Genomic DNA, 20,531 nt, shown 5'->3' with positions numbered 1-20,531 from the left:
ATTGCAACAATTGCGTTGTCTTAAACATCGAAAGCCTGGTAAGCATCCAAACAACGTTGATAGAAAGCGAAAGCGGGTGCCTGAAGAATTAAATTGAACAAAAAAGAGTATTTTCTTTGAGTTGGAGTACTGGTCAAAGTTGAAGTTGAGACATAATATTGATGTTATGCATGTTGAAAAGAATGTATGTGATAGTGTTGTGGGAACTTTGTTAAATATCGTAGGAAAAACAAAAGATACAAACAAAGCTCGCTTAGATTTGACTGATATGAATATAAGGAAAGAATTGCATTTGCAAATACAAGGGAACAAATTGGTAAAACCCCATGCATGCTACACATTGACTGTAGAGGAAAGGAAAGAGTTCTGTAAGTTTCTAAAGTCTGTTAAATTTCCAAATGGTTGTGCTGCAAATTTATCTAGAAATGTTAGCATCAATGATGGGAAGATCTCAGGGTTAAAGAGTCATGCTTCTCATGTTTTGCTGCAAAAATTACTCCTTATCGCTATTCGTCCATATTTTAATAAATATTTGTGTACAACACTGGTTGAGTTGTGTAGTTTTTTCCAAAAGTTATGTGCAAAGACCTTGTACATGAATGATTTGGAAAAATTAGAAGAAGGGATTGTCTTAATATTGTGTAAGCTTGAGAGGATATTCCCACCGGCTTTCTTTGATGTCATGGTTCACTTGATGGTACATTTACCACGTGAGGCCAAACTTGCTGGACCAGTTAGCTATCGATGGATGTATCCATTTGAGAGGTACATTTTTACCTTTTTTTGTTTATTAATATTCTCATCTAACTATGTTACACAATACATGTGTTAAGGCTTATTTATTTACACTATTTCTATTTAGGAACTTAGGAACATTGAAAAGATATGTGAGAAATAAAGCTTGACCAGAAGGTTCAATTGCAGAGGCATACATTGTGAACGAAGCTTTAATGTTTTGTTCAATGTATCTTACTAGAATTGAAACACGTTTTAATCGAAGTGAAAGGAATGAAGATCGATTTGAAGATTGAGTACAAGGATGTCTTTCCATATTTTCACAGCAGGCTCGACCATTAGGCAGTCGACAACATCTCCAATTTTCGAAGGAAGAGTTAACTAAGGCACATTGGTATATCATGAATAATTGCCCAGAGTTAAGACCATACTTAGAGTAAGTTTTAGAATCAACATTAAAGATATTTCTTTAGTACCTCGTTACTTAATATCTATTTAATGATGTAGTGAACATACAAAAGAATTGGAGAGGACAAGTTCACATAACTTAGAGAAATGACAAGAACAAGAGTTTCCTAAGTGGCTTGCAGATCGTGTAAGTTTTATTTGTGTAATTTGCTTGCTACAATATAGTTGTAATGAACTAATATAATTTTAATAAGATTTGATATTAAACCATAAATAATTATGTATATCTATATTGTAGATGAAAGCTTTGCGTGTTAAACAATCACCAGAAGCAACATATGAACTATACTCATTAGCATGTGGACCAGATAATCGAGTCCACACATACATGGGTTGTATTGTTAATGGAGTTCGCTTCCATACAAAAGATCGTGATGATCGGTGTATCACCCAAAATAGTGGGATATGTTTTTTTTTGGGAGCATGATGGTGAGGAGATTGATTTCTATGGTGTTTTATCAAATGTGGTTGTTTTGAACTATGTCTTGGGGTATAAGGTTATTATTTTCAAGTGCACATGGTTCGACACAAACCAAAAGAAGAAGAAAATAAAACATGACTATAATTTTACCACAATCCAAGTTACCTCCACCTGGTATGACAATGATCCTTTTATACTTGCTATACAAGCACAACAAGTTTTCTACCTAGATGACTACAAAAATGGTCATAATTGGAAAGTAGTACAAAAAGTGAATCATAGACACATGTGGGATGTACCAGAAAGGGATACTAATATAGAAATCGATGAAGAAGTGTGCGGGGGAAGTGATGAAGAAGCTTACCAAGATAATGAATCTCATGAGCTTAACTGGTTTGTAGGGCAAGATGATGGATTTGAATTTCAACGATCTAACCGCTTAAACATTGATCCAGAAGTTGTTAATGATAATGTTTTGATTTTAGAGAACATGAATGACAATGATGATAACTTCATATGTGATGACATTGAGGAAGAAGATGAAACACTAGATGATTATGCTAATGAGAATGAAATGTGGCTTTCAAGTGATAGTGAAAGTGAAAGTGATTAAAGAGACTGGTAAGCTACATTTTATTTACTTTATTATATGTTAAATAACATAATGTAATCTAGATCTAGTTCTTTAAATTTATGTTATGTGTTGTGATATTTCTTTTGTATTATTATTTATTTGTCTTTATTGTTATTTTATTATAGATGGCTCCTGGACGAAAGCGGTCACCTTCTGAGTTAACTCAACCACCCACAACAACACCCATGACTCATTTTTATGTTGATGTTCCAATGCACACATCCAATGAGGGCACTAGTAGTTGTAAGAAACTTCTTACATTTATATATTTTACTTATTATTATTTTGTAAGATATATATATATTTTTTAATTTTAAATTGTAATGATATGTAATTTATTTTTAGTCTTTTTATTAACTCTTATTAATTGTTAAAGTGATTGGAGCCAAAATATGTGCTCTAATGGCACATATTCGATATGATTTGTGCACCAAAGGACATTCAAATCACCCAACTTGACCTAAATCAATGCTAAGGCCCTAGCCATGAGTTTAATCTATACTTTGGAGATTTATCTCAGGTTCAAGGGAAGAAAATTGTGCAAATTGAATGACTTTAGATTTTGAAAGATCAAGAAAGGGCTAAATGAGGAAATAAGTGAATCAAGACTCATTGAACGTAAGGAAAGGCAAAACAAGGATATCATGAGGTTGGAGGATGATAAATGACCATTATGGAGTAAGAAAGAAGGCAAGGAAGCATGGGAAATGAGGCATGAAGCAAGATTTAGCTACATGGAAATTTAGAACTCAAAAATCTGATGGCATTATATACTCTGACTTTGAGGACAAATTTGGAGCACTTTCTGGAGTCCATTATATACATACTATATATCGTTTCGAAGCTCGGGAAGTCAGGAGTCCAACACTTCAAACGGTTTACAAATCGAAGCTGAAATGAAGAAGTTATGGCCATTTGAAGACAACTGCACCAAGCTGGAGGGTCATTTCGAAATGATTTCGAAATTCAACTTATGATTTCGAAATTCAACTTATGAATTCGAAATCCACTTTGAAATGACACCAATTCCGAATTCACCCACTGCCACTTTGATGTTCCGCCTCCTCTACCTCGGGAATTGCATCTAAAGCACTCCATCCGCCCTAGGTGGACCCTACACGACTAGAAATCACCATTTTATTATTTTTTTTAATCATTTTTAGGAAATTATTTTTGTAATAAGTGGCCAATGAGAGTATGCCACATGTTAGGTAAGTGAGGATATTATATAAACTCTCTCAATTCTAGGTTTTAGGGATCTTGAATCTTGGATTTTTTTTCTGGAGTTTTTGACATTGAAGGAGGAAGAAGACGAGAACTTTGGTTTGTTTTCTTTTTCTTCTTTATTGAATATATTGTTTTTAGTTTCTTTTGATTCAAATTATGGATTTTTACCCTACTATGGATTGTGAATGTGACATCACCCCCATGAGAGGCTAAGAGCCAACTTGGGGCTTGAAGCATGAAAACCTAAGGGCTAGGAAACCTATAGGGACAATGGGTAAATTACTATAACAATGAGATTAATTATTGGTTGGGTGACAATTTATTATATTTTTTATCCTATCCTTGTGAGTTCGTTTAGGGAATGATATGATAGGTTATTAATTGATACTAGTGATTCTTGGTAATTCTTGATCATTAGTTATCCTCGTTTTCCCTACCGTTATTTGCCCCTAAACAAAGCTATAAGGAGTAGGAAGGGCTAAAAAGCCAAATCTTAAATTGATAATTAATCTCATTCATTTGATGGTTTTAGGAATCTGTTTGAAAAAGGAAAAATTAGGTTTCGGATGCAATTTTGAGTTATAGAACCCAACTTGATCGTGAGTGGCCAAGAATCCCAAAACCCTAAGATCATATTACTTAAAATACCCTTGTTTTCTATAATTTCTATACCCTAGGTTGGATTGTGGAAAACCCCAAACTTGAATCAATTGAATTTAAAATCAATATTCATTTTCTCTTATTAATCCAATTTCTTTTACTTAGTTTCACATTATTCACATATTGTTTTTTTCACTTAAGGATTTAAACAAAAACAATTCATTTATTCTAGTATTAACAATTTTCATAAGCCAGTCCTTGAGAACGATACCCGGAATACTACAAAAGCCGTAGTGACTCTTTCTCTAGTTTTTCTTGACCAGAGTTACTACGTAAAAAGGCTAAGTATTTTGGTACAATAGAGAAATTTCGGTCATAAAGTTTAATCAATAATTTCATGGTAGCACCTAATAAAAGAAATGTAAGAGGCAAAACTAGAGGTGTCATTCTTGACAAACTTATTGAAGCTAATGGGGGCAAACCTCTTCCGATCACAATCAAGCCATCAGATGGGAAGCAAATAGGAAAATATTATGAGAAATTGTCAAATGAGATTGGGTTAACAGTGAGACAACATGCACTTGTTAAAGTGGAAAAATGGAAGCAAATGCCTCGAGCTGAGATCAATACAATGTTTGATCGAATCAAGGTAAAGTTGCTTGAAATTTTTTTTTTTTAGCTTGTAATTATAACTAATTGTTGGTTATCTCTAAACTTACTTTATCTCATATTAGTGCTTCCCTTGTTTGACTATGAAGGAAAAGTTTGCCCTAGATTTGACACAAGAGCATGTGAAGAAAAGTTTAGAAAAACAATTATCTGACCGGTTTAGAAATTGGAGATGCGATTTGCAAAAGCACTTCAAAAAGTTCCCAACTATGGTGGAGGCTAAGCGAAATCCTCATAAATCTGTGTCAAATCAGGAAGATTGGGACTATCTTTGTGATAGATTTTCAAGTGAAGAATTTAAGGTAAAGTTTTCAATGAATAATCATTCAAACCTATTTCTTATTGAATATTCTACTAACTATATTTATATTATTTTCAATAATAACTATTATTACAGCGTCGATCAACAAACAATTTAGTAAATAGATCAAAGATGCCTTTTCATCATCGAGGAGGCTCTCGTTCATTTATCCAACATGATCTACAAGTGGTAAAATATAAAACTAAGGTTCTTTAGTTATTCATATAACTTATAATTCTTAATATTAATGCATAATACTTTACAGTCAACAGAGAAAGGAGAGATGGTTGGCCAAATTGAACTATTCAAACTAGTTCATTGGAAAAGTCAAGATGGATGGATAAATCAAGAGGCTAGAGATTATTATGTAAGATTATTTTGATAGCTTTCTATGTTTAAATCATGTTTGGGATTATGAATCTTTGTGGAAGTGTCATCGTGATAGTTTATTTACCATGTGATGATAAATAAGGCACTTCCTTGGTAGTTTTCATAAATCTTTAAATTTTGATTTGGTTATTGATTGCTTGGGTGTTCAATGTTGTTAAATTGATTAATAGCAGGGAAAATTTGGCAAAGTCTAAAAATTAGGGGAGACTATGCCAAAATTTCTATTGAAATTTTATCTTACCAACTTATTATTATAACTTTTCTTACTCAAAATTACATTTAAGATTATTAGTACTTGTAAAGTATTATTATATCAACTTGTATACTAGATTCTTATTTCAATTTTTATATTATTTAATGTGTGATTACAAGCTAATTAGGTTCTTCTTAGGTAGAATCCTTGAAGTAAACTTTTGTTTGGGCATTAACTAATCATAAATCTTTATTGTTAAATATTTTATTATGTGGTTGGTAAAAATTTGTGGAAATAGTAAAGAATTAAAGAGGGATTAGTATATTATTAACTTGAATATATAATAGGTCAAATTTTGGAAAAAAAAACTAAGAAATATAAGAGAATATGCCAAAATTTAAATAGGATTTTTAACTTGTTAACTTCTTGTTATAATTTTCTTTGCTTAAAATTAAGTTGAGATTCTAAGTAGTTTTCAATTTTTACCATTTTATTATATATATAAGAATCTTGTTTACGTGATAACAAGTTTAGATACTTTTTTAGGAATTTCTTTGCTTAAAATGAAGTTTAGGATTATATGTGCTTGTGGGGTGTTACAATATTTGTATAAAAAAAATATCATATCCTTATTTGAAATCTAATATTAAGGGATTATTCCAAAATTTAATTAGGATTTTTAACTTATTAACTTCTTGTTGTAATTTTATTTACTTATAATTAAGTTGAGATTCTAACTACTTTTCAATTTTTATCATTTTAGTATGTATATATGAATCTTGTTTATGTGATAACAAGTTTAGATACTTTTTTAGGAATTTCTTTGCTTAAAATGAAGTTTAGGATTATATGTGCTTGTGGGGTGTTATAATATTTGTATAAAAATATCATATCCTTATTTGAAATCTAATATTAAGGGACTATTCCAAAATTTAATTAGGATTTTTAACTTGTCAACTTCTTGTTATAATTTTCTTTACTTATAATTAAGTTGAGATTCTAACTACTTTTCAATTTTTATCATTTTAGTATGTATATAAGAATCTTGTTTATGTGATAACAAGTTTAGATACTTTTTTAGGCATTTCTTTGCTTAAAATTAAGTTTAGGATTATGTGTGCTTGTAGAGTGTTACAATGTTTGTATAAAAATACCATATTCTTATTTGAAATCTAATATTAAGGGACTATGCCAAAATTTAAATAGGATTTTTAACTTTATAACTACTTGTTATAATTTTCTTTACTTATAATTAAGTTGAGATTCAAACTAATTTTCAATTTTTACCATTTTAGTATGTATATAGGAATCTTGTTTATGTGATAACAAGTTTAGATAATTTTTTAGGCATTTTTTTGCTTAAAATTAAGTTTAGGATTATGTGTGTTTGTGGGGTGTTACAATGTTTGTATAAAAATACCATATTCTTGTTTGAAATATAATATTAAGGGACTATGCTGAAATTTAAATAGGATTTTTAACTTACTAACTTCTTGTTATAATTTTCTTTACTTAAAATTAAGTTAAGATTCTAACTACTTTTGAATTTTCACCATTTTAGTATGTATATATTATTCTTGTTTATGTGATAACGTATTTATAAACACTTTTTTAGGCATTTCTTAGCTTAAAATTAAGTTTAGGATTATGTGTGCTTATGGGATGTTACAATGTTTGTATAAAAATACTATATTCTTGTTTGAAATCTACTATTATTTGCCATATAATAACAAATTAAGGCACTTGGATGTTTTGTTGTGCTAAAAATCAATTTGATTATTAACTAATTTGAAATTCCAATGCTTATATTTATTATATATAGTAGGTATAATTTAAAAAATATCTACTAAATATGGGAGATCATGCCCAAATTTAATGGAAATTTTAATTTACTAACTTATTAATTATGTTTTAGTTCTTTTTTTTTTGTTTTATTTTTTATTTTGCATATATAGGAGAAGATGTTGGAGCTCCAATGCTAGCCTATTGCAGAAGGAGTTGTGGCTATGACTGAGGTAGAAATTTGTGAGAGAGTTTTGCGACAAAAATCAGGATATGTCAAGGGCCTTGGTTTTGGCCCTAAACCAATCTCATTTTCTAAATCTAGACCATCATCTTCTGGGCGTGAAATTGAGTTCGAGCATAGGCTTGTTGAGACTCAACAACAACAACTTGAGACTCAATAAGATCGAATTGACCAATTGGAGGCCTTGGTACAAAAACAAAACCAACAACATCATCAACAATTTGAAGAAATATTGCGTCATCTACGATCAAGCCAAGGGTCCTCATGATCCTTTTTTTTATGATGTGCATATGATGGACAATCATTTCTTTTTTTTGCCTATGCTAATATAGTTGTTTTGTGATAGACACTTTGTTAAACTAATACTTTATTTTGTTGTGTAGTTATATTAGCCTAGATATTATACTACTATGATCACATGTTATGGTTACATATATTAATTACCAATGAAGTTATGTGATATATATTTTGATTTTTGTAAGCAAGTTTCAGAATTAACTTTTCTATTATAATTAATGTTTTAAACACCAAATACCATACATTTGTAATATGAAAAATAAAAAATGTAAATACATTTCCTGACAAAAAAAAAAAATTATTACTAAAGATATTTCTTGATGAAATATTTTTGTTGCTGAAGATTGTTGTATCATCCACAACTAATTTATAATTCACTGGCATACGTTTTAGGGACGAAATCATTTTGTAAATAAAATGATTTAGCAACGAAATGAATTTGTCAGTATTAATGATAAATATTTTAATTGAAAAAATCCTTTAGCAATGAAATATCTATTTCATCAAGAAAAACTTTTAGTGACAAAATGGAACTTTCGTTGGGATTGCAAAGCCTAGGGAGACAAAATTAAATTGTTACAAAAAATATTTGGCAGCAAAATAAATTCATCAGCACTAAGTATTGACGACTTTGAGGACAAAAATTTATATTTTTTAGTGGCAAAAATTCTTACTTTTGTTAATGAAAAATTTCGTTGGGGAAAATATTTAGTAACAAAATTTTTATTTCATCAGGGAAAATATTGGGCGACGAAATAGGATTTGTGTCAGGATACTTTTAGCGACGGGTCTAGGGCGACGAATGTGACACGAAACATTTTTCGTTGGGAAATATTTTTGCAGACGAAATTTAGACTTTTAGTGACAAAATATTTTATCACTTAAAGTCAATTTTCTTGTAGTGTCATGAAATGATGGATCCTAACATAAGATCTACACTTGAATAAAAATTGATGTTTAAACTAAGTGGGAGTAAACTAATACTTATAGCAAGTATAGTAAGAGAACCAATATTGAGAAAAAAATTTCAACATATTATTCATCGATGATGATTTGAAATCGAAGGGGAAATTCATATTATAAGTCAATATGATGATGTCGAACCTAAGTCAGTTCATGAAGCTTTGATTTGTCCAATTAAGGATGAATGGAGAAAAACAATGGAAGAATAATTAGACTCAATGTGAAAGAATCAAGTCTAGGAATTGGTTGATATGCCTTCAAATTGAAAAACTATTAGGAACAAATAGATTCTTAAAATTGTAAGTAGATAAATTGCCCATAATCAATTCATGGATCTGGGCAATCTAGTAGAAACTGTAGTGCACTACATTCTAATTAGAGATTGTGAGGTAAGACTATCAATTGCTATGATTCACCAAGCTACTATACTACATGGACTTTCAACCTTGAGAGAATATTGAGTTTGTATTGAAATCTAACCTATAGATGAGAACCTAAAGTGGTCATATATCCTTATGGATTGAGTCACTATTGATGAAGACTAGTGACAATAGGTATTTTTAATAAAGGTACCATGATATCTCATGGGTTTGAGATACTGTGTCCCATTGGGTGATCTAAAGGACATGTGATCTGGAAGAATATAGTTATAACATTTCCTTTAATGGAAATTTGGCATATGCTCCTTGGAAGTAGAGTATGTCAATTAATTACATAATAAGTGAGACCTATAATTGAAGGATTAGATAAACAATCTTAGTAGGTGATAAAACTACTTTATTAGATTATGAGCACTAATCTATGAGAAGTCTGCATGTAGTGGATAGTAAGTCATAAACCTAAGCTTTTGTCTCATTGTTATTTATATAGGGTACTAGAGTGCAGTTGATTATTTGTAGTAAGACATTGAATTAACTTCAGGATTGGATTATAAGGGAGTCAATACTAATATAGGTCTTAGTACAAGTTTTTTCTACTACTTATATTCGATTTGGGAACATCTAGATTGTAGGTATTAGTTTCAAATCTCTAAATCTTTATTCTAAAATGGTTTTTGAAGCAATTATTTTATGCTACATTAGATCTAGAAAACCCTATAAATAGATGCATGTACCTTGTGAGATCGAGGGCTTAGGAACGGAGTAATCTGAAGTTCCCAATAAAAATAAAACGAAAGGTAAGTGGATCCATTGAAAATTATGAAACTTGACTAGTGGTTAAAATTTATACCCAACATGAGGGTATAGACTATAAGGAAACCTTCTCTCTAGTAGTCAAGTTTGCCTTAATTCGCCTCATTTTAGTTATAGTGGCTCATATAGATTTAAAGCTACACCAAATGAATGTTTAGATAGCTTTCTTTAATGAAGAGTTGAACATGGATGACTAACTTGGAATGGCCATATGAGCAACCTCTATGTCATCTTCCCACATAAGCTCATGACATGAATCATGTTCCATGTCAGTATCTAACAAAAACATTCCATGTGGGAACATATACATTGGATTAAAAAAAAAAATCAAAGAGAATAATTAGACAAACATACCCTAAAAATTCATCTCATCCAAACATCAAACCTTTTTTCTTCTCCTCCTTTTATAATTGATTATGCTGCTTCTTATTCTACTACCAACTAGTCAAAAGTTGTATCTTAAAAAGAATGGTAGGCTAACTTTGCATCTTATCTCCTTGTATTTTGTATATGTATTCACTCTCCATCTTCCATCTTCCATCTTCTCATTCCTTCTTAAATCTCCCTTTATTTTGTATACATATTCACTCTTCATCCTCCATCTACCATTACTTTGATTTTTTTCTTTTTCCTTCCCTCTATTTAAAAAATAGGAGGTGGAAGAAAAGGAAGGAGGGGTTGGAATTATATAACCATACTTGAAATAAAAAATTTTAAGCTTTTGAGAACTTTAGTTTCCCCTTTTTGGTTGGAGTGTAAAGTGAGGGAAAAAATTATATGATTCATGCATTCCAACAATGTTCATTACAAACTTCCAAAATTACCTTCTAAAGGCTAATTTGGAATGGCCACATAAGCAATCTCCATATCATTTTTCCACACAAGCTTATGACATGAAGCATGTTCCAGGTCAGAATCCAACAAAAACATTCCATGTAGGAATATATACATTGAATATAAAAAAATCAAAGAGAATAGTTAGACAAACCCACTCTAGAAACTCATCTCATCCAAACATTAAACCCATTTTCTTCTCCTTCATGTTTTTCTCCATTCCACTGTTAGGCACTCAAATTTTGTATTTTAACAAAAATGGTATGTTGACTTTGCATCTCATCTCCCCCCTAATTTGTATACATATTCACTCTCCATCCTCTATCTGCTATCACTTCAATTTATTTATTTATTTTTTCCTTTCCTATATTGAAAAAAAAAAGGTGGAAGGGGAGGGAGGTATAATGTAATCATACTTTAAATAAAATTTTAAAACTTTTGAGAACTTTACTTTTTCCTTTTCAATTGGAGTGTAAGGTGGGGAAAAAATACGTGCTTATTACCAATTTTCAAAAATACCTTCAAAAGGCTAACTTAGATGGCCAATATGATATAACCACATGAGCAACCTCCATGTCATCTTCCCATGTGAGCTTGTGACATGGAGCATGTTCCATGTCAACATCCAACGAGAAGATACCATGTAGGAACATATACATTGAATTAAAAAAAAAAAAAATGATCGAGGAGAATATTAAACAAACAAACCCTAGACACTCATCTCATCTAAATCCCACTTGCATGTCCAAGAGCCAAACTTTAAGATACATTGATCTTACTTTAGGTACCTTCTATGTTAAGGTAAAGAGATTAATTAATCTGAAATAATCTCTTAATAGTAATAAGGTCATGGTTTACTTACCGTAAGCTTGATTCTTATGATGCTAGGATATCTTACAAAATGATATATAGTCCTAAGGGCTCTACAATTTTGCTAAATAATTATTTGCCTTGAATGCCAAATTACATTAAATGTATCATTGTTTTCTTTGTTATAAATATCATTTTTTTTTAATTACTCGCTTTCTCACATTGCACCAAGCCTAACTAATCTTTTGTTTTTGTATCTAGGTTACATCCTTCATATCATAATCACTTTTTATGTACTCTAATCATATCCTTCATACTTTGCTTATAATTTCCGTACCTTATTATTAGAGTAATACGTTTTTATACATTAATGACATTCCTCGTTCCCTAGTCATATTTTTGTAACTTAATTATATTTTTTGTACTTGGTATCTTAGTGACATTTTTCATAGGCTAATCACATTATTTCTACCCTTACATACTTTTATTTTATGAAACAATTAAAATATCGACTTTGAAATTTTTACATATTTAAATAAGATTTAAATTACAATTAATCATTAGTTAATACTTTGCACCATATCTATGAATATATGAAAAAAAAGACTTTGACTTAATAAAAAATTGTATTAATGGGTTGAATTTTTGTAATAATGCAATTATAATTTGTAAACTGTAAAAATATAATGTGATTTCCTTAAAATAAAAAATAAATAAAAAATTGAATGACAATTTTTCAAATCCTATATTCATTAGTAGGAATCTGTCACTTGTCAAAATAATTGAAAACCTCTATCTCCTACCTTCCATCTCATGGTGGGACCTATTATTTTCCCAAGGTCTTTGTTATGTAGAATTTGCATTTGTCTCTCTCATGGTCCTCCTCAAAGAAACAGTTTTGGCCAAAATAGCCTTTTTATGAAAAAATAATAATAATAAATTTAACCGTTTTACCAAATTTATATTCAAAATAGTTTTTTTATTGCCACCTACGAGTCATATTATTAATTAATATTATTATTTTTTTTAATTTTAACTGAAGTCTCAATCATTAATAGAGACTTCGGTAAAAAAAAATAAAAAATAAAATCTCAATTGCTAAATGCGCCTTCATTTTTAATCTAGAACCTCAATTACCAATTTTTTAACTTATTTTTGAATTAAAATCTTAATGAATAATTGTCTTCATTTTTTAAATAAAACCTTAATTGATAATTAAGACTTTATTTTTATAAGAGGATGATCTAACATTCGTGTGATCTACATTGAAAATAAGTTTGAAAAGGGGTCTAAACGGATTATTTTGACCTAAAATTTCAAAGAGACACTTTTAAGACACATGTTAAAGATTAATTTTAGAGTCCTTATTTTTAAATTTATAAATACAAATTTAATTTCAAATAATTAAGGCATAAAACAACAAATGATAACTCTAAAAATTATTTGATAAAAGACCACAAATGTAATTTTCACCTTTAGATCTCTTTCTATTAATAAAATCTATTTTAATATCTTTTGTGTCCAAAAATTTTAAAATTACTTATATTTAAAAAAAAATATAACATGAGAATAGGATTTGACGCGTTAGAAATTTTTCCCTAGAAAATCTTTTCTTCCCAATCATTTTCCGTGAAAGCAACCACGGGATCATCGATTGGCATTTTTTTCCAGACACTACTCATCAATTATTTTATTCTTTGGTCCGCACACACGCATTAAGTAACGGACGGACCTGATTGTCTGAGATCCATCACACTCCCTGTACTTGTGTCTCAGCTTCTTCTTCTGCTCCTCGCTTACCAAAATCTGGAATCCAGATCGGGCGATTCGCAGTCGGTGTCGTCAATCCAATGGCGGTAGCAGCTCGAGGCGGGCGAGGATCGTTCGGCGGCGGCGGTCTACGCAATATCGTCTCGTATCGGATCTTTGCCTCCGCCCTGTTCACTATTCTCTTCATCGCCACAATCTCTGTCCTCCTCAACACCAATCCAGCTCCTCCATCTCACGACTCTGTAAGTTATTACTTTACTCTCATTCTCTCCAGATGGCATTAAAAACGGTTGCGGATTCTCACACTCTGTGGTCGGTGTAGGTGATCCCGAGCTCCGGCAACGCCTACATGCAACGGACCTTCCTTGCCCTCAAATCTGATCCGCTCAGGACCCGACTCGACCTCATCCACAAGCAGGCCAACGATCACATCACCCTCGTCAACGCCTATGCGGCCTACGCCCGCAAGCTCAAGCTCGATATCTCGCGGCAGCTCCGAATGTTCGACGATTTGGCGCGGAATTTCTCTGATCTGGCGGCACGGCCTGGACCGAGGACGGCGCCGGAGGATGAGGTGGAGGGGACGGGGGACGAGGACCTTGTGAGGCAGTTGGAGAAGGAGGTGAAGGACAGGGTGAAGATCGCGAGGCTTATGATTGCTGAGTCGAAGGAGTCGTATGATAATCAGATCAAGATTCAGAAGTTGAAAGATACTATTTTTTCTGTGAATGAGTTGCTGGTGAAGGCGAAGAAGAATGGGCAGGTTGCAAGTTTGATTGCCGCGAAGTCTATTCCGAAGAGTCTGCATTGTTTGGCGATGAGATTGGTGGAGGAGAGAATTGCGCATCCAGACAAGTATACGGAGGAAGAGGACAGTGCTGAGTTTGAGGATCCGAGTTTGTACCATTATGCTATATTTTCGAATAATGTGATTGCAGTGTCGGTGGTGGTGAATTCTGCGGTGAAGAATGCTCAGGAGCCATGGAAGCATGTTTTCCATGTGGTATCGGATCGAATGAATGTTGCCGCCATGAAGGTTTGGTTTAAGATGAGGCCGGTCGGAGGAGGAGCACGTGTGGAGGTGAAAGCAGTGGAGGATTATGCGTTTTTAAATTCTTCATATGTGCCGGTGCTTAGACAAATGGAGTCGGCGAATTATGGGGATAATGCAAAACTAAGGAACCCCAATTACTCATTGCTGAATCACCTTCGGTTTTATTTGCCTGAGATGTACCCGAAGCTGCACCGCATTTTGTTTTTGGATGATGATGTGGTTGTTCAGAAGGACCTATCAGCCTTGTGGAGGATTGATTTGGATGGAAAGGTGAATGGGGCTGTTGAGACTTGCTTCGGCTCATTTCATCGTTATGCCCACTATTTGAACTTCTCGAATTCTGTCATTAGGGAGAAGTTCAACCCCAAGGCTTGTGCCTGGGCATATGGGATGAATATATTTGATCTTGACGCTTGGAGGCGTGAAAAATGCACGGACCAGTATCATTATTGGCAAAACTTGGTAAGATCATGTTTGCTTCTAGTTTTGGTCTTTTTTGTGTTTCCGTATTTTGTTTAGTCTTGTTGGAGTGGTTGAGTTGAGTTTGACAAATTGTCTTTTTGTGTGTCCTGTGATTAGAATGAGGATGGGACGCTATGGAAATCGGGGATGCTTCCGCCTGGCCTGATCACATTTTACTCAACAACAAAATCATTGGACAAATCTTGGCATGTACTGGGACTTGGGTACAATCCAAGTATTAGCATGGATGAGATCAACCATGCTGCAGTGATTCATTTTAATGGAAACATGAAACCTTGGCTTGATATTGCCATTAACCAATTTAAGAATCTCTGGACAAAATATGTGGACAATGATATGGAGTTTGTGCAGGTGTGCAATTTTGGCCTCTAGATGAGTACCTGTACCACCCCAACAACGATGAGGTAACAGAGAAAATGAGTTGCAGTAATTGTTCATTCCGGGTTACACATTCTTTCAAGGTTTTGGATGCCATCATTAGTTGTAATTCTCAGGGCGAAGCTCAGTGGTGGTATCATTGTTTTGCTTTCCATGGTAAAAAAAACTCATAATTACTATTTTTGTTGTTTTACTAGTTTTTAAGTTGTCAATTATGAAAAAAATTATGAATTGTAGCCAATCAGCTTGGATGATGTATACGCAGAAATGATTTTTTTGTATGAGTTTTCTCTAGCAAGGAATTTAGTGACCCGAATGGCAATATCTTCTGAAATTATTCACCCTTTCTTGGAGTAGGTCTCTGTTATTATTTCCCTATCTAACCGTAATCCATTCCAAAAACAATATAGTCATATAACAGGACAATTGAAAATGAGTTCATTTATTATTTTTACTCAACTCCCCTCTCACTCAAAATAGGAGAGGTTCCTTTATCCTTTTCATTTGTTATTTTTACTGAACTCTCCTTTCACTCAAAACAGGAGGAAATTAACCCTTTGAATAATGATGAAAAATATAAGGGAGGATTTGTTTTGAACTTCATAGCTGTGCCTTAACTATTGGCTCTCGAGGTCTCTTTTACATTAAGAATTATTTTATTTTGTTTTTTAATAAGCCTCTTTTACATTAAGAATTATGCTATCTGAAGGATCTTTGAGGGTTTTGGAGCTATTAGACTGTTATCTTTTTGTTGGAACAAATTTTTCTATAGGATCTGATGAATGTAATTCTCAACATTTAATGACTTCTTTTTTGATATACTTTTATTTTGGGAATCTAGGGTTTACTGTGAAAATTCTCAACAAATTTTTCTAGGATTTCTTCTTCATGAATCACCAATTTGTTTGTCATCATCTCTATAATCTGATTTCTTCTGTTTTCACTGAGAGATTTTTTGTTCTATTTTTATCTTAAATTTATCTTGCTTTTTGGTTGACTTTATTAGATAGAACACCCTCTTCTATGTGATCGAATTACTCTGAGAAATTTATCTTGTTTGTTAACAATCTCTTCTATGTGAACACAAGTTTAATCTCTTCCTTTTTCCCCACTACCCCCTTGACAGTAAGAATCTAATTTCTATAAATAATCTGTGAATTGTCTGTCTCAAATTTTCTTTTCCCTTTTCAGAATCGCAAATTGAGGGTTTTTTTCTCTTTTATGTTCACATCATCCTAATCTCATACATGTTTTGGAGAAAAATACTATTACATAATATTTAAGGATTACCTGTATGTGAGACCTACTCTATTGGTGGACCTTTTTGAAAGATGCCCATATTGATCGCTTTTCTGGTCATCTTCAGTTTTGTTGCTTAAGAACATAAGTGGTTGATGTTTGGGAGCTATGAGGAGTCCCAACAAGTTCTTCTTTGAGTTTCTCAGATCTCTGTTCATTTTTATACCAAATTTTGGATTTGCCACTAATTGGTATTCTTATGATGCATACATGGAAAAAGATGACTGCCTTCTCAAACCTCAGCAGAATAGGACTTGCTGGTTTTTTTAAATGCTGGTTTCCTCATTTCTGTTTCTAACAGAACTGCCTTCAAAGTTCATTAAACTGCCAATTGAGCTATAAACAGAAAGTGGGTCTTCCCTTGTTTGCCTTCCTGTTTCCAGAAATTATTTATTTGTTCTATCCAAAGGTCATGTGCCATAAGTTCATAACCCTGCTTTTTAATGCTGGGATCCCCATCAAAACCCTTTTGATTTACAAGGAGCTGTGACTTTAGTTGGCCATGGTCATGGGAGTGACACGAAAGCTCTAGAGAGAGAACCCATGCTGAATTGAGGTTTCTGGAGCTCAGAAAGTTTTAGGTGGTGAAGATTGTGTATCATTGAAATGATTAAAGGTACCAAAGCACAAAAGAATACTTGGGATTTATTGGTTTCTGTTGACAGTTATAAAATGAGGACCTACAAAGTGTTAGTTTTAATGGAACTAAGCAAGGGCAATTACTCTTCTTAAATTTGGTGAGCCAGTTCTTCATTGGACTTGATTCCCATTTTGACTTTTTTCCAAGTAGATTCCTTGAACTCTGTTTTATCAAATAATGCATTCTGATTAGACACTTGAAATTTGTGATTTATAGCCGAAACAGATTGCTTGGAGTAGATTATTGCAACTGATATTAGCATGTATTGCACTTGTAACAGCTGTTATTCTGTTATTTTTATTTTTTATTTCACTGTTGATTAGGTTTTAATATTATTTAATATTTTCTTTTGTTTGTTTTGGAAAAAAATATATTAAGCTAATTTGTAGTGAGAGAGTATTGCATAAGGTACAAAGCATCGTAACATATATCAGGAGAGTATTATATAAGGTTCCCCAATGTTATTGCTGTTAAAGCAGTCATTTCATGCCTTGCAGGATAATTGTTCCCCCAACATTTTGGAGGGTTTATGGCTCAGGGGGTGGGGGTTGGAGATTGTGGGGTGTGGAATACTGAATACCAAAGAGAGGAACCTGTCTCACAAAGATCAAACTTGAAATTCCCCACTTTGACACAATTGTAGTTGTTTGTTTGGTGAATTGATTTTACTTTGCAAGTACAATATCTTTACTTATTTCTCATTGTTATTCATTAATGGTAGTTTTTAATGCAAAGCAGGTGAGGCAATACCACATCTTGACAGGTTTTAATGCAAGGCATGTTTTTATTTTGGTTTTCTCCTTGTTTTTGTTTTTTTTTCTTCTTCTCTGTTTTGTTTTATTTTGTTTTGTTTTGTTTTTTCTTTGTATTTGTCAGTAGCAAAAGTATGACTTTCTAGAGTATGATTTCAATTATCAGAACAACAATAATAGTGATTGTAGTGTATGTGCTAAAATATTTTTAAAGTTGAATGTACAGCCTATACCTTATGGTTGCCATGCTGTTGCACTTGCACCCATCTTTGCATGATTAGGTATAATGTAAGAGCGAATGTTCTGTCACTAAAAATGCCTTTTCTGCCTCTCATAGTTGGCATTTGTCTTTCTATGTTGGTATTTCTTCTTTCTAGCATGACACACATTCTATTGGTTCATAGCCATACGCATATTCGGTGCATTATTCTCAAGAAAATTTTGTAGCAGAGATCATTTTCTCATATTTGACGTGAAATCTGCTGAACATCCAACACCCCCCCCCCCCCCCCCCCCCCAATCGATTGCTGTCTGCTGCTTATTGCAAACCCAGGTTTGTATTCCCTTCCCTCTTATTGCACTTCAGATTGTATGATCTATAGCCTAGGTCCAGATTTAAGTACACAAGAGTTGATTGCAAAAATACACAGCAACCGAAACAGAAGGAAATTCTAGCTTATGCTGACAAGATCAGAGAACTGCTCCAAATCTCAATATTTTGTTCCTTTGCTTACATGCATTTCCTAGCCGATCTTAGCACTATGCTTATTGAAATATGGCACTGAAAGACTAGAATCATAAATATATGAAATGTGGAATCACAGAATGCTTCTATTCTTGGAGAAGATCTAGATAGAAAATACATGTGTTTCTTCATTTTTCCTCTGTTAATTTTACTTACTTGCCCCACGATGAGTGTGACTGCTGGCACTATTTCTCCTGAGCACCAAATCTTTCTTCTCCTTTTTTGAACTGCTTTCCCCTCCTTTCTTCTTCTCTTGTTTGTTTCCTTTCTCCCATGAAGAATACTTCTTGATGTTGTCACCCCTGTCATGCTGGAAAGGAGCCATACCCATACCATGACTATCTTGCCCATTCTCACATGCTTGTTCATGATGACTTGGCCCAGATGAAGCATCGGAAGCCATTGAGTCATCACTGCCCTCATCCTTACCGTCACCATAGTTGAAGTTGGTGATGTGAATGTTGTTATCATCATCATTTCCACTGCATTCTGAATCTCCTTCATGCATGGGAGAGGCAATGTACATTGTCCACCCAGATTCGCTGCTGCTACATCCTTCTGTACCTGGAAAATGTTTGGGCTCCATCTCTCAAGTTAGAGAGAGGAGGGTACAGGAGAGGAGAGGAGAGGAGAGGAGTGGGTTATGATCACCGTGGTGATTCTTATTAGCTATCTATGAGATACCCATGATGTTAATGTCTTTTAGCCTAAGACAGCTACTTCGAGGTAGGAGAGATAGATAAATCCCTTTATGGGAAGTAGAAGAAAACTTTTAACTCCTCTGTACATGCTATCACTATTAATACTCTGATCCAACTAGCAGGAGACAGCTTATTGTGGCTTAAAAAATTAGGTAAAGGAAAAAAGATAAACATACCCATCTCAGAAAAGAATAAAATCCAACTTGTTAAAGTGGATGAACGCTTGATCATATGGTTTGATATCTGAAAAAAAAAAAAAAAAAATCATCATCACTTGTGTCGCTGTCATAATAAATAAAAAAGCAGCTTATAATGCAGGAGACAGATGAGCCCATTCCACAAACCAGAGAGAATATAAAACCCATGTCCATTAATGTGTTAGGGCAGAGCCTCTTCACTTTCCATTTATCTTTCATGAATATTGTGAAGCCTATCCACAAACTGGAAGAATATGAGATCCCCCCATGTTGTTATGAGTCTCATGACAGCCTCTTCACTTCCTATTTATCTTCCCACACCCTTTAGTTCTCTGTCTTGTCATCAACTTAGGTGAGCTTTTTTTGGATTGGTAGATGGGTATGGAGGAGATGGGCCTGCCGACCCTCTCTTCTGCTTCTTCTATCCTTCCCTTGTTTGCTGGTTTTTGTCTTTTTAAAACCGACTTTTGGACACGTGATTGGAATAGTTTCTGTCAATTGCTCATGTTAAGTCCAACTCAACATGAGCATGAACCAAAGAGTCAATTTTATCCAAAATATGTAATCTGTAACAAACTGAAAAGTGAAGGGATCAACCTAATGCTACTCATAAAATGCTTTGTCCCTCAAACTGGAAAGATAGCTACCCAAAAACCTATGACAAATATGTCGACTCCACAGCCAAGAGCTAAGCATAGAGCTGCCCAGGCTTCAATCCAATCTCACTCACTCTCAGATTTTGTAGAAATAA

The 20,531-nt window shown here is 33.2% G+C and overlaps 2 protein-coding genes across 3 annotated transcripts; one reads left to right on the top strand and one right to left on the bottom strand.

The window, feature by feature from the left end:
* The first annotated feature begins 13,332 nt into the window (after positions 1–13,332).
* Positions 13,333–18,381, top strand: LOC100253237 (probable galacturonosyltransferase 9). 2 transcript variants are annotated; one of them, XR_009467598.1, is made up of 4 exons: positions 13,370–13,773; positions 13,854–15,047; positions 15,165–15,602; positions 17,883–18,381. XR_009467598.1 is itself a non-coding variant. In XM_010662235.3 (3 exons), exons 1-3 carry the CDS (start codon positions 13,612–13,614, stop codon positions 15,438–15,440), a joined length of 1,632 nt encoding a protein of 543 aa, XP_010660537.1. In that variant the 5' UTR covers positions 13,333–13,611; the 3' UTR covers positions 15,441–15,780. The 2 variants fall into 2 exon arrangements, 1 of the variants encoding a protein (XP_010660537.1); XM_010662235.3 differs by lacking the exon at positions 17,883–18,381 and having other exon boundaries at positions 13,333–13,773; positions 15,165–15,780.
* A 176-nt stretch (positions 18,382–18,557) lies between these two features.
* LOC104881626 (protein SOB FIVE-LIKE 3) lies at positions 18,558–19,841 on the bottom strand. The gene has a single exon (XM_059742542.1). The coding sequence runs from the start codon at positions 19,466–19,468 to the stop codon at positions 19,031–19,033; it is 438 nt and encodes a 145-aa protein (XP_059598525.1). The 5' UTR covers positions 19,469–19,841; the 3' UTR covers positions 18,558–19,030.
* Between the last annotated feature and the right edge of the window lie 690 nt (positions 19,842–20,531).

The sequence above is a fragment of the Vitis vinifera genome, chromosome 14, assembly GCF_030704535.1.
Source record: "Vitis vinifera cultivar Pinot Noir 40024 chromosome 14, ASM3070453v1".
Classification (NCBI taxonomy): Eukaryota; Viridiplantae; Streptophyta; class Magnoliopsida; order Vitales; family Vitaceae; genus Vitis; species Vitis vinifera.
The sequence above is the reverse complement of the archived record's forward strand: the minus strand, read 5'-3'. Positions and strand labels throughout refer to the sequence as shown.